Consider the following 13,959-nt stretch of genomic DNA (forward strand, 5'->3'; position numbering starts at 1 on the left):
CCAGTCCAGCGTTTCTCATGATGTACTCTGAATATAAATTAAATAAACAGGGTGACAATATACAGCCTTGACGTACTCCTTTTCCTATTTAGAACCAGTCTGTTGTTGCATGTCCATTTCTAACTGTTGCTTCCTGATTTGCATATAAATTTCTCAAGAGGCAGGTCAGGTGGTCTGGTATTCCCATCTCTTTCAGAATTTTCCACAGTTTATTGTGATCCACACAGTCAAAGGCTTTGGCATAGTCAAGAAAGCAGAAGTAGATGTTTTTCAGGAACTCTCTTGCTTTTTCCATGATCCAGTGGATGTTGGCAATTTGGTCTCTGGTTCCTCTGCCTTTTCTAAAACCAGCTTGAACATCTGGAAGTTCACCGTTCACGTATTGCTGAAGCCTGGCTTGGAGAATTTTGAGCATTACTTTACTAGCATGTGAGATGAGTGCAATTGTATGGTAGTTTGAGCATTCTTTGGCATTGCCTTTCTTTGGGATTGGAATGAAAACTGACCTTTTCCAGTCCTGTGGCCACTGCTGAGTTTTCCAAGTTTGCTGGCATATTGAGTGCAGTACTTTCACAGCATCATCTTTCAGGATTTGAAATAGCTCAACTGGAATTCTATCACCTCCACTAGCTTTGTTCATAGTGATGCTTTCTAAGGCCCACTTGACTTCACATTCCAGGATGTCTGGCTCTAGGTGAGTGATCACACCATCATGATTATCTGGGTCATAAAGATCTTTTTTGTACAGTTCTTCTGTGTATTCTGTGTATCCTTGCCACCTCTTCTTAATATCTTCTGCTTCTGTTAGGTCCTTACCATAAAGAAGGCTGAGTGCCAAAGAATTGATGCTTTTGAACTGTCATGTTGGAGAAGACTCTTGAGAGTCCCTTGGACTGCAAGGAGATCCAACCAGTTCATCCTAAAGGACATCAGTCCTGGCTGTTCATTGGAAGGACTGATGTTGAAGCTGAGACTCCAATACTTTGGCCACCTGATGCAAAGGGCCAACTCATTTGAAAAGACCCTGATGCTGGGAAAGATTGAAGGCAGGAGGAGAAGGGGATGACAGAGGATGAGATGGTTGGATGGCAGGGACATGAGTTTGAGTAAACTCTGGGGGTTGGTGATGGGCAGGGAGGCCTGGTGTGCTGCGGTTCATGGGGTCACAAAGAGTCAGACACAACTGAGCGACTGAACAACAGCAACAACTGAATCACTTTGTTGTATACCTGACACTAACACAACATGGGAAATCAACTGCACTCCAATCATTTTTTTTTTAAGTCTGTGTTTGTTGTTCTCTGTTAAAATTTTACATTGGTGTGTGTGTGCTGAGTCACCTCCGTCACGTCCGACTCTTTGTGACCCCCGGGACTATAGCCAGCCAGGCTCCTCTGTCCATGGGATTCTCCAGGCAAGGATACTGGAGTGGGGTTCCGTGCCTTCTTTCAGAGCATCTTCCCAACCCAGGGCTCAAATTGGGGTCTCCTGTGGCTCCTACACTACAGGCAGATTCTTTACTGCTGAGCCCCAGGGGATAGCTGATCAACCATGTTGTGTGAGTTTCAGGTGTACAGAAAGTTGGGTTAGACATGAACACATTCTGTGTTTTTCCTTGGTTACAGCAGCCTAAGTGGACTAAAGACAAACACGGACCTGCAAACATTTAAATATGAAGTCATAAAAGCCAATGGCCAAGGGTGGGCTGACCTGGATGCCGGGGGGGATGCTGTAGATGATCCGGATGGTTCTGCAGTCCGGGTGGCCAGGCAGGGAGTGGGGAATGACGTGGTACTCCATCTTCCCTGGAGGCTGGGTGCCTGTCTTCACCCCGTAAATGGTCTTACAGGTTGGACACTGCAAACTCCCATCCTGAAGAGACAAGGCCCGAACTTCAGTGTGGGAAACAGGTTTGGTCAGGACCACCCCACCCAACCTCAAAAGGTACCAGAGATAAAGAGCTGGTGTGTTAGTCACTCTGTCATGTCCAACTCTTTGTGACACCAGGGACAGTAGCCTGCCAGGCTCCTCTGTCCATGTGATTCTCTAGGCAAGAAGACAAGTGGGTTGCCGTGCCCTTCTCCAGGATCTTCCCAATCCAGGGATGGAACCCAGGTTTCCTGCATTGCAGGCAGATTCTTCACTGTCTGAGTCACCAGGGAAGCCCCAAGAAGTTGGGGTCAGGGGCAAAATGCATCCACACCAGTACTAGATCTTAGCTGCTCCCCTGCCTGCTATCAGGGCTACTGAACGCTGAAGTTTTCTCCAAAGCCACAGGAGGAACACTCCATACCAGCACCGGGCTCCATGCTTGGGGACATATATGAAAGACCTCATCCTTAAGAGGGAGAAGGAAATGGCAACCCACTCCAGTGTTCTTGCCTGGAGAATCTCGTGGACAGGGGAGCCTAGTGGGCTGCTGTTCATGGGGTCGCACAGAGTTAGACATGACTCAAGCGACTTAGCATGCATTGGAGAAGGAAATGGCAACCCACTCCAGTATTCTTGCCTGGAGAATCCCAGGGACGGAGGAGCCTGGTGGGCTGCCGTCTATGGGGTTGCACAGAGTCGGACACGACTGAAGCAACTTAGCAGCAGTAGCAGCATCCTTAAGAAGGGGACCAGGATTTACCCTGCTCATCAGGGCTCTGGGGGGCTTCCCAGGTGACTGAGCAACTAACACTTTGACTTTCAGAGTTCTGTTGGGGCAATGGCGGGGGGACTCTGGATTCAGTGAGGTGAGGAGTCCTGGTTTCACAGCAGGACCTCATAAAGTGCTGTCTTGGGGTAGAGCCTGGACAGTAAACCCTATTCCCAGGCTTGAAAACAGACAGGGGGTGAGGAGGAGCCTGTGAGTGGGCAGAGAGTGACGTGCGTACAAAGTGCCGTCACACAGCTGGGACCAGAGCTCTCCAGGACATCCGGGTCTCCTCGGGGAAGACTGGAACTCACTGCGGGGCTATTTAAGGACACTTCAACCCCAACTCCACTCATTTAAAGAAACAGCTTGCATTCAGCTTGTGTTCCTGTGATCAAAGGGTGGGAAGCCAAGGTCAGGGTTCCATTCTCTGCTCTGGTCTTAACTTGCTTCATGACCTTGGATGAATCACCTCATTTCTCTCTGGGCCCTTCTCACCCCTTTTAAAGAAAATAAAAAAGGCATACTTCAAAGTGTAAGTGCGAAAGAGGATAAAAGATCGTGTCCGCACCCTTTTTGAAGCACCATGGAAATAAACGCAAAGGTACGAGATTATTCTTATACACAGTTATCAAAAGGAGAACGAAGGTGCTAAGAAACCCCTTTAAATCCGAAATAACCTCTTCAAAGGCTGAGTCCTAGTGAAAGTTTTTATTGCAGTGTCAGGAAACTGAGCAGGGAATCCAGACACACAGCGTCCATCAATAACTGAGCTCTCTGAGACACAGAAAGATCCCAACATTGGCACTTTGGGAATTTCAACCATAGGACTACATTAGGATGAAGAAAAAAAAATAGTCATAGTACAGAGGTGTCAATTTGAATAAAAAGGGTTGAAAGTGTTAGTCGCTCAGTTACGTTGGACTCCTTGTGACCCTACAGACAGCAGCCTGCCAGGCTCCTCTGTCCATAGAGGGTTCTCCAGGCAAGGATACTGGTGTGGGTAGCCTTTCCCTTCTCCAGGGAATCTTCCCAACCCAGGGATCGAACCCAGGTCTACCTGCATTGCAGGCAGATTCTTTACCGTCTAAGCCACCAGGGGAGCCCCTTTCCCTTTTTCTTCTCACTTTCAGCATGTTAGGAAGCAGGGATTGTTCTATTTCCATTTTCCAGATGGGAAATGAAATCTCAGAGAGATTGAAAATCTTGCTGCCCACAGTCATTTGGCTCCTCAGCTAGGGTTTGCACTTGGGTAGGCCACCTTTACTCTTTTCCTCAAGCAGGATAAGGACAGGGCAGCCCCTGAAGGCCGACATACTTTTGGATGAATAAGTGGTGGGAGGATATCACAAAAATCCCAGACTCTGATGTAATCCCAGGTGGGCCTGGAGAAATGAGAATTCGGAATCCCATAGACAGAGTCAAGGTGACCCAGGTCTGGGACAGAACATGAGAAAAGCCAAGGGCTTTAGGCGCTGGTGGCTCAGATGGTAATGTGTCTGCTAACAATGCAGGAGACCCGGGTTCAATCCCTGGGTTGGGGAGATCTCCTGGAGAAGGAAATGGCAACCCACTCTAGTATTCTTGCCTGGAAAATCCCATGGACGGAGGAACCTGGTAGGCTACAGTCCATGGGGTCACAAAGAGTTGGACACGACTGAGTGACTTCACTTTCATTTTAGGTGCTGTACGGAGAGACTTATCATCTGAGGACACATCCAGGTTCTTGGAAACCAGCTCTAACAGGGGACTGCCACTCCACTATCATTGGTGGGTAAGACAGGATCACACAGCCCTCCTCTCCAACAGTCGACCTTAAGGGCCTTCCAGCCATCCTTTGACAAAACCTTTAGTGCTTTTGAAAGGACAATGAAAGGCGCCCAAAGAACATGAATGTGACTGAGAAGCATGAGGCCTGGGAGAAGGAAGGGTGACGGGCGAGTCCTGTGCCAGCACAATGGACACTCACCATGGGCCCGTCACTGTAGAAAACTCCCTTCCAAACCCTCAGGGACAGACGTCTACACCTCTCAGACCACCACGCAGTGTAGACACTGGGAGGAGTTGGGTTGGTGGTTGTTGTTTAGCCATTCAGTCCTGTCCAACTCTTTTGTGACCCCATGGACTGTAGCCCACCAGGCTCCTCTGTCCATGGGATTATCCCAGCAAGAATACTAGAGTGGGCTGCCATTATCCTTCTCCATGGGATCTTCCTGACCCAGGGATGGAACTTGAGTCTCCTGCATTGGCAGGTGGGTTCCTTCCCACTGAGCCACCAGGGAAGCTCCGGGAAGGTAGGCAGCATAGCCCAAAAGGAAGGTGCAGACAGATTGTGCCAACATAGTAATTTTGGGGAAAACTGATGAGGCTGAGAACAACAAAGATCATCACTCCTGCTCTTCTGGGCTGCCCCTGCTCGCACGCTCAGTCGCTTCAGTCGTGTCTGACTCTTTATGACCCTAAGGCCCTTAGCCCGGCAGACTCCCCTGTCCATGGGACTCTCCAGGCAAGAATACTGGAGTGGTTGCCATGCCCTCCTCCGGGGATCTTCCCCACCCAGGGATTAAACCCGAGTCTCCTGCATTGCAGGTGGATTCTTCACTGTTGAGCTACCAGGGAAGCCTGGGGGTGCCTCTAAGACCCACCCAAAGCACCTGGGTGCCACTCTAATAAGGCCTCCAGGCTTGGGTGCTGCCTGGGAGGTGGTGGCACCCCCTGAGCTGGCACCCACCTTGTTGCCATTGTTGTACATGGCCACCAAGCAATAGACGTGGTAGACGTGGCCACACCGGGACAGCTTGCCCACCAGGTCCGGCTTGACCGTGGGCTGGGGGCCTTTGTAGCCGGATGGGGCCGTGAGGCGCTCCATGCAGATGGTGCAGTCCTGGGGGCGGAAAGGGGCAGAGGAGAAAGACCGTCAGTTCCCACTTGGCCTGGGAGGCCACAGCACCTCCACGGTCTTCCAGCATGATCTCAGCGGCCAAGCGGGCTGTTGCTGCTGCTCCTCCAGAAAGCCCACAAACCGGGGAACACGCGCCTCTGGGAATCTAGACAGAATTCTGTATTTTTTGGCACAGCAGAGTAACTCTTGAACAAATACCTGATGGTGATATATGTTAATTTAGGCTGCCAAACAGAATGATAGCCCCTCCTTGGGGGCTGTGACTATCCCTCCGTGGGATCCCTCAGAGGTCTGTGCAGGAAACCAACACTTGCTGATTTGACCCACTGACCATTTACTTATTTAAGATGGACGTTTGTAAAGGAACTGTATTTGAGGTGCCCTGGAGAGGCTGCAGCATGTTTCAACATTTGGGGCTGGATAATTCTTTGCTGAGGACTTCCCTGGTGGTCCGGTGGTTAACAATCCACCTGCTAATGAAGGGGACACGGGTTTGATCCCTGGTCCGGAAAGATTCCATACGCTGCAGGGCAACTAAGCCCACACACGGCAACCACTGAAGCCCTGTGTTCCAGAGCCTCTGCTGCTGCTGCTGCTGCTAAGCAGCTTCAGTCGTGTCCGACTCTGTGCGACCCCACAGATGGCAGCCCACCAGGCTCCCCCATCCCTGGGATTCTCCAGGCAAGAACACTGGAGTGGGTTGCCATTTCTTTCTCCAATGCATGAAAGTGAAAAGTGAAAGTGACGTCGCTAAGTCATGTCCGACTCTAGCGACCCCATGGACTGCAGTCTACCAGGCTCCTCCGTCCATGGAATTTTCCATGCAAGAGTACTGGAGTGGGGTGCCATTGCCTTCTCTGTCCAGAGCCTCTGGTCTAGAACAAAGGAGGAGGCGGCACAGAAGAGACGTCAGATAGATCGCATCGCCAACTCAGTGGACATGACTCTGAGCAAACTCCGGGAGACAGTGGAGGACAGGGGAGCCTGGCAGGCTCCAGTCCACGTGGCTGAAAAGAGTCAAGCGTGACTCAGCGACTGAACAAAAACAGTTCTTCACTGCGGGTGCTGTCCCGGGCCTTCCTGAGCAAGGCGGTGGGTTTAGCAGCATCTTTGGCCTTGGCCTGCTGGATGCCACCAGCGTCTCCTCTTCCCTCCAGTTCTGTAAAATCGCCTCTGGTTGAGAATCTCTGATCACCATCAAGCCCATTTTTAAGTCGGTTCCCATAGCTTATCACACCACTTTGCTTAAATTCACGGTGAGACAGTTGAGCATCAGTCAGCAGTTTGCTGAACAGGCAGGTGTGAGAAGTTAAGCCACAGCTGTGGCCCAGAACATCCACTCCGACCAGCTCTGCATCGGTTGGGACCCAGAAAGCAGTGCCAGCTGCCTCCTGCAGAAAACTGGCCGGGGAGATGACTGGGGGCTGGGGAGGGTGAACCCCCCCACCCCCCGCCAGCCCTGGACTCACCTCGTCTGGCGGATGCCGGACTTTCTGCAGATACTTCTTCAGCACTTCTTCTGGGGTTTTCCCTGTGGGGACAGGATGATCAGGGGGCCACCAAGACAAGCTGGACATGCCAGAGAGGGGGGCATTGTTAGCCAGGCTCAGAGCTTTCAGAAAAGACAAGGAACCATTGCGCAGTTGGATTTAAGGATGGAAAGGGGACACGGGGTGGACGCGGGAGCCAGGTGGTCTGAGGAGGGGGGTGTTTACGTTCGCCTCACCTCCTGCCATCACCTCCCTGACACCAGCCTGCCTAATCGCAACAAGCTCACTTTTTCACTGGCACGGGCCAGCGGGCTTCCCTTCCCCAGCGTCAAAGAGCCTGGACCTGCCCAAAGGCTGCACCGAGCTAACAGTGACGAAAACTCTCTGTAAGCAGCTTCACGTCTTAAGCCGGTGGGCCGGTTTATGGCATTCCTTTCACAATGTGCTAAGGACCGTCTTGATCTGTAATGTTGCTTCAAAGTGCCATCATTTTTACGGGAAACTGGGACTTGACGACCGCAGCTTTCTGCCGGCCTTTCTCCTGTCGACGGTGCAGTTGCTGCCCAGCAGTAGGGAGAGGATGATGCGTCCTGGCAGGGGCAGTGACTCTGGGATTTGGGTGGAGGGGGAGCCAGGCCCCTAGGAGGCACCCTGGACTAAAAGCAGAGGTTGGCATGAGACAGCCTTGTCAAGGGGCAGGGAGGAATAAAGGGCTAGAGCCTCCTTGGCGACTCCTTGACCTTCTCTGAGTTTCTGTTTCTCACCTAGACAGCGGGCAAGAACAACAGCACCTGCCCAGAGGGGCGCTTGGACAATTAAACGACGTACAATTAAATGGACCTACAGCCCTGCGGCACTTAGCCCGCTAAGAGTTGGATAAGTGCTATTAATAATAACAGGAAGAATGGGAAAGCACAAAATCCCATCATTTCCTATGAGACCGCCAGGAAGACGAGCGAGTTCATTTAAGCAGAGAAACGTCGATAGACTGGAAAAGTAGGACAAGCGTTTCATGAAGTGGATCCTCCGACGTCCAAAAGCTGTGGCGCAGGCCCTCCCTTCCCGCTGCCCTGCTCCTCTAACAAGAATTAAGCGTCTGTGGACTGAGAGCCTCTTGCTTGCTGAGATAAGTTATAACATGCTTACGATCCCACTGAAACCTCACCAGTTTGCAAGGGGAGGGCTTAGGGCTGACGGTCGAATCATTTAGAAATTGACACTAGAGACCAGGGGTTTCCAGGTGGTGTCAGTGGTTAAGAATTTGCTCTCCAAAGCAGGAGATGCAGGCTCAATCCCTGGGTGGGGAAGATCCCCTGGAGGAGGAAATGGCAACCCACTCCAGGATTCCTGCCTGGGAAATGCCCTGGACAGAGGAGCCTGGTGGGCTCCAGTTCAGGGGGGCCACAAAGAGTTGGACATGACTTAGCCATGACACACACACACACACACACACAAACACACACACACAAACACACACATACCCCCAGAACTAGAGAGAGTAGCCGTAGAGGTCAGGCTGGGTCCTTGGGGCCCAGGTAGGCACAGGTATTGACCTCTTAGCTGCGGGACTGTGAGGAGGGGGATGAGCTCTTGAAGGAGGGTCAAGCAGCCAGAGCTTCTGGAGTATCCCGAGGGACACGAGAAGTGACTTCCACTGCCTTCCAGGACACACCTGCTGGGTACCGGCTGTACGAATTGTAAAGGGGAGAAAATTGAGACAGCCTGGGGTCTCGTGACTTGCAGGGCACAAAGTTGGGATCTGAATCCAGGCTGTTCGGGTTCCCATGCCAAGGTGCTCCATCTCTCTAGTGTATATTCTCTGTGTCACACGCTGTATCTTCATGTGTCTGTATTGTTGCCCTGAATTTCTCTGTTTCTCAAAGGGTCTCCATCAGATCCAAACCTATCCACTTTGGTGTAATCCTCAGAGTGGGAATTAGTTAGCCCATTTAGCAGATGCAGAAACCGAGGCACAGAAGGCACGGTTGTGACCCTCAGTGGTGGAGACAGAGCTGGGCTGGGAGCCAATCTGTGACCACCCCCGCCCCAGGACTCCTTTTGACAAGGAGGCTGATACCTTTCTTGGCTTGCTTCTTGGTGGTCTTGCGGCTTGTGTTGGAAACCCCGGGGATGGATTTTATTTCGCTCTTGCTGACGGGGGGTGGGTGAAGGACCAGCTTTGGTGGCCGGGTGAGACACACAGGCAGCCCTGCTGCGCTCATGAGGATCCCAGTGATTCCTGGAAGACAAGGGCACCAGGGAGGAGGGCGGAGGGTCAGCCCCCAGCTCGCTCCACACTCCCTTCCCAGTAACCCGCTCCACACTCCCCTCCCAGTAACCCGCTCCACACTCCCTTCCCAGTAACCCGCTCGCCCCTTCTCCACACGGATCCTCCAAGAAACGCGTCCATCCCCCCTTCTCAACAGTGAGCTTTGCGTTTTGCAATCACTTCGCCCAAACTGTTCCTGCCCTTCCCGTCCACCCCCTCAGGCCCTCGTCTGTCTCAGTCACCACCAGGATTCTCTCTCTTTTTACAAACGTCCATGACACCTGTTGCTTTTGCTCTTCTTGTTTTTAACGTCTTTTTATGTTTTTAAACTTTTCATTTCGTGTTGGGGTGCAGCGGATGAACAATGTGGTGACAGTCTCAGGGGAGCTACATTTCCACGCGTCCATCCCGCTATAAACTGCCCTCCCGGGCTGACACGACACTGAGCTGAGTCCGCTGTGCTCTGCAGTAGGTCCTTGCTACTTGTCCATTTATCATAGACCAGCACGGACCGTACAGGCCACGGGGTCGCAAAGGACACAGCTGAGCGACTTTCACTGTGCTTAGTGCTTACGCGTCCATCCCAAAGGCCCTCCTAGTCTCTCCCTTTTCTCCCTTCGGCCGGGGTTTCCTTACCTGCCAGCGCAGGGTTGACGGGGCTGGACCCACTCAGGTTCTTCACGGGGACAGTGGGGACCCTGCAGAAGCACAGAGCAGACACATCACGCTTTCGACAAGCGGGAAAAAGGGCCGCAGTGCTGGGAGCCCCAGAGCGTCAGGGGTTCCCCTGTTACAGGAACCACTTGCTCCTACTAAAGCCGCAGTCAGCCCACAGCCAGAGCTGAGCCCTTCAAACCCAGCAGAACACGTTACAGCTCCGCTCAGAACCTCACAGCTCCGAACGGACCAGGGCTCCCTCAGGTTCCCAGCGAGGCCTGTCCACCCTGTAGAGCCACCGAACAGCTCGCCTGAGCACCCCCCACCAGCTCCCTGGTCTCCCTGGTCTGCCCTGAGTCACTCATCTCCTCCCGTGATGTCGCCATCCCTCCTGCAGGCCGGGCACACCCCAGCCTCAGGGCCTTTGCGCCTGCGGTTCCCTCTGCCTGAAGTGTTTTTCCACCTGACCCCTGCTTGGCTCCCTGCTACAGATCCTTCAGTATGGGCTCCGACGTGCCCTACTCAGCAATGTCCCTGAGGCCATCTCATTTAACACGGCTACCCACCCCTCCACCCAACCCTGAGATGCCAAGTCCTCTTCCTTGGTCCTTTTTGCTTTTTGCCCACACTGGTCGACCTGCAGGATCTTAGTTCCCTGACCAGGGACTGAACCTGGGATCCCGGCAGTGAAGTCCTAACCACTGGGCCACCAGGGAAGTCCCACTTATGGTCTTTTAAAATAAATTGTTACTTCTTATCTCCCCTCTCGAAATCTACGCTCTATCAGGACAAATACTGCTGTCTGTTTCATTCAGAGCCTGACACTTCATGAATATGGCATTTCATGAGTATCAGTGGAAGCAATGAAATGAAAAAAAAAAAAAAAAAAGAAGAAGAAGCGAGTTCAAACCCACAGGGTATAGTCACCTCAGAAGCTTCTGGAAGGGAGAGCCCCTTGCCTGAATCAGAAGTGCCAGCTGCAGGGTGCAAGCATCTGCACTTGGAGGAGCTTCTGCTGAGAGGTGGGCAGAGGACACCCACCCCCAGCCCAACAGGCGGAAACCATTGCCCTAACAGCTGCCACCTCTTTACCCAGAGAAACACAGACAGCAGGCAGAGTCTCCTCCCTTGTCCTTCTCCCCAGCAACTCGAGCCAGGCTGGAGACAAGCCTGGAGACAGCCCCACTGCCCGGGAAAGTTGGGGCCTCCCACGGGGCTGAGGACAAAAATACGGGGCACATGGGGCTCGGTCTTACGCCATCCCCTGCTACCTAGGCCTCTGCAGCTGGGCTTGGGGTGGGGGACGTGGGCTGGAGATCCTGATGGCCCGGGTCACAGACTACTCCAGGGGCCAGACCACCAGAGAAGCCAGCAGTTCTGCTCTGGGGTGGGGGGGGGGGGTGGCCAGAGGGGGTGCTGGGAAAGCAGAGGGGACGGGAAAGAGTATTTTGCTGGCTTACTTTTCATTCATGTGCTTCGATGCCCATCCCGATAGAGACCCCCTTGGTGCTGGACACTCTCCCGGATGCTGGGGACACAGCGGTGGCCCACACACCCTTTCATCTGCATGCTGAAATCCCTAACGAGTCCAGCCTGCTTGATCCCAGACACCATTCTGAATGCTCAGAATAGACACATCCATCCAAACCTTCCAACCACCTATGCGAGGGGTGTGATTGTCATGAACTCCGTTTTCATAGGCAGGGGCACTGGGGCACAGAGATGGTAAGCTAGCTTCAGGGAGGCCACACAGCCAAGGGTTTGAAGCCAGCTCATCTGGCTCTGGAGCCCACGGTCTCAGCCACTCACTACGCATGCTCCTGGGTCTGTACGGTTCTTATCACACCCCCGTGCTGCAGACAGGAAGCGTGAAGCTGCGAGCCTAAGGAATAAGTCCACCCTGAGAGGCGAGGCCAGAACGGCACCTGCAGGCTGGGCTGGGTGCTGGTGCATCTGAACCCCACGCGCCGGGAGGATGGGTGCGCCCTCCGCCACGCGGAGTCCTCTGGGGCCTCTGTCTCCTCCCGGGGATGGTGACCACGCACCAGGCTTGTGAGAGGATGTGAGAATAACAGATGCGGGAGTGTTTGTGTCTCCACAGGCCACCGAAGGCCACTTGTCCTCAGAAACCGGCTTCAAGATAAATCAAATCCTGACTGGGGCGGGGGTGGGGGGGAAGCTGAATTCAACATGAAAGAAAGTCATCAAGGGGACTTTCCTGGTGGTCCAGTGGCTAAGATCCCCAGCTCCCAGTGAAGGGGGCCTGGGTTCGATCCCTGGTCTGGGAACTAGACCCCACGTGCTACAAATGAATATTCCACACGCTGCAGCGAGAAGATGCTGAGGGCTGCAGCTACCAGTGCAGCCAAATAAACACTAAAGAAAAAAAAAAAAAAAAAAGTGAAGAAGAAAGTCAGCAAGAAAAAGAGGAACAGACTGGATTCCAGACTCTAACCTGCCCACAGGGCCAGGTGTGGTACAGCAGGTGGGAGTCAGAAAAACCAGGTTTAAGACCCAACCCCACCAGGATCACACATGCGTGCTAAGTCACTTCAGGCGTGTCAGGCTCTCTGCAACCCCATGGAATGCAGCCCTCCAGGCGCCTCTGTCCATGGGATTCTCCACGCAAGAATCCCAGAGTGGGTTGCCATGCCCTCCTCCAGGGGATCCTCCCTACCCAGGGATCAAACCTGTGACTCTTACGTCTCCTGCATTGGCAGGCAGGTTCTTTACCACTAGCACCACCTGGGAAGCCCACCAGTAACAATGTCCATCAACTTTATTGAGCCTCCATTTCCTTATCTGTAAGACTGTGAAAGTCTTAGGTAGGAGGCTGCATATTAAAAAGCAGAGACATTACTTTGCCAACAAAGGTCTGTCTAGTCAAGGCTATTGTTTTCCAGTGGTCATGTATGGATGTGGGAGTTGGACTATAAAGGAAGCTGAGTGCCAAGGAATTGATGCTTTTGAACTGTGGTGTTGGAGAAGACTCTTGAGAGTCCCTTAGACTGCAAGGAGATCCAACCAATCCATCCTAAAGGAGATCAGTCCTGGGTGTTCATTGGAAGGACTGATGCTGAAGCTGAAACTCCAATACTCTGGCCACCTGATGCAAAGAGTTGACTCATTGGAAAAGACCCTGATGCTGGGAGGGATTGGGGGCAGGAGGAGAAGGGGACGACAGAGGATGAGATGGTTGGATGGCATCACCAACTCAATGGACATGGGTTTGGGTGAACTCCGGGAGTTGGTGATGGACAGGGAGGCCTGGCGTGCTGCGATTCACGGGGTCGGACACGACTGAGCACCTGAACTGAACTGAACTGAGAGGCTGCGGGGAGAGACTTCCTGATGATTCTCCACCCCAGAATCTGACTACCCAACCTTGGGGGCAGTCTCCCTGCTGGGTTCTGCACAGGGTCTGGTTCCCCTCCAGCCTCTCCAGGAGGTGGGGGAGGGCCTGCTCCCTGGATGCCCACTGTGGGGGGCAGGCACGGCCCAGCCCTGCACCTGCCTACCCCCCTCACCACCTTTGAGGCCCCCACTCAGGCTGATAAGGAGCAGCGATCTGCAGGACAAAAGCCACCTTTGTTCCCACAAACTGGACCAGCAGGTTTACCTGGTCTGGTGAAGGAGGAAATAGTCCAACCTCCCCAGAGGGCACGCCCAGGGTGGCCTGAGAACTGGGGGCTGGGGGGAGGGTCTGGAGAGACAGGGAGGGTGTGCCCCCGAATGCTGGCAGACGGGTGGGCATCCCCACCACTGCCTGATGGCAGGAGAGGTGGAAGGGCTTGTCGGCGGTGCTGGACGCCTGGAGCAGGGCTGGGGAGGGGGGATGTGCTTATGAAATGCAGAAGGGTCCGGGGAAGGGCCTGCCAGGGGGTCGGGAGGCCTGGCTTCTAGGCTGACCCCACGGGGCCTTTCTGAGAACCGCGCAGTCTCTCTGCCATCCTCGGCCACGTCTGTGTTACCGTGGCAGTACACAGGGCGCCCCAAATCTCAG

General features: G+C 53.4%; 1 protein-coding gene across 5 annotated transcripts in view; it reads right to left on the reverse strand.

Moving 5' to 3' along the window:
* Window positions 1-13,959, reverse strand: part of DTX4 (deltex E3 ubiquitin ligase 4) — a 43,266-nt gene that overhangs the window by 15,228 nt on the left and 14,079 nt on the right. For all 5 annotated transcript variants that reach the window (XM_025266000.3, XM_025265997.3, XM_025265998.3 and 2 more), the window contains exons 3-7: window positions 9,936-9,997; window positions 9,108-9,269; window positions 7,010-7,071; window positions 5,370-5,522; window positions 1,711-1,872 (exon numbers count right to left, since the gene is read on the reverse strand). In XM_025266000.3, the coding sequence (XP_025121785.3) occupies window positions 1,711-1,872; window positions 5,370-5,522; window positions 7,010-7,071; window positions 9,108-9,269; window positions 9,936-9,997 (601 nt within the window). The remainder of the gene's footprint in view (window positions 1-1,710; window positions 1,873-5,369; window positions 5,523-7,009; window positions 7,072-9,107; window positions 9,270-9,935; window positions 9,998-13,959) is intronic.

This window comes from Bubalus bubalis, chromosome 16 (genome assembly GCF_019923935.1).
Source record: "Bubalus bubalis isolate 160015118507 breed Murrah chromosome 16, NDDB_SH_1, whole genome shotgun sequence".
NCBI classification, from domain to species: domain Eukaryota; kingdom Metazoa; phylum Chordata; class Mammalia; order Artiodactyla; family Bovidae; genus Bubalus; species Bubalus bubalis.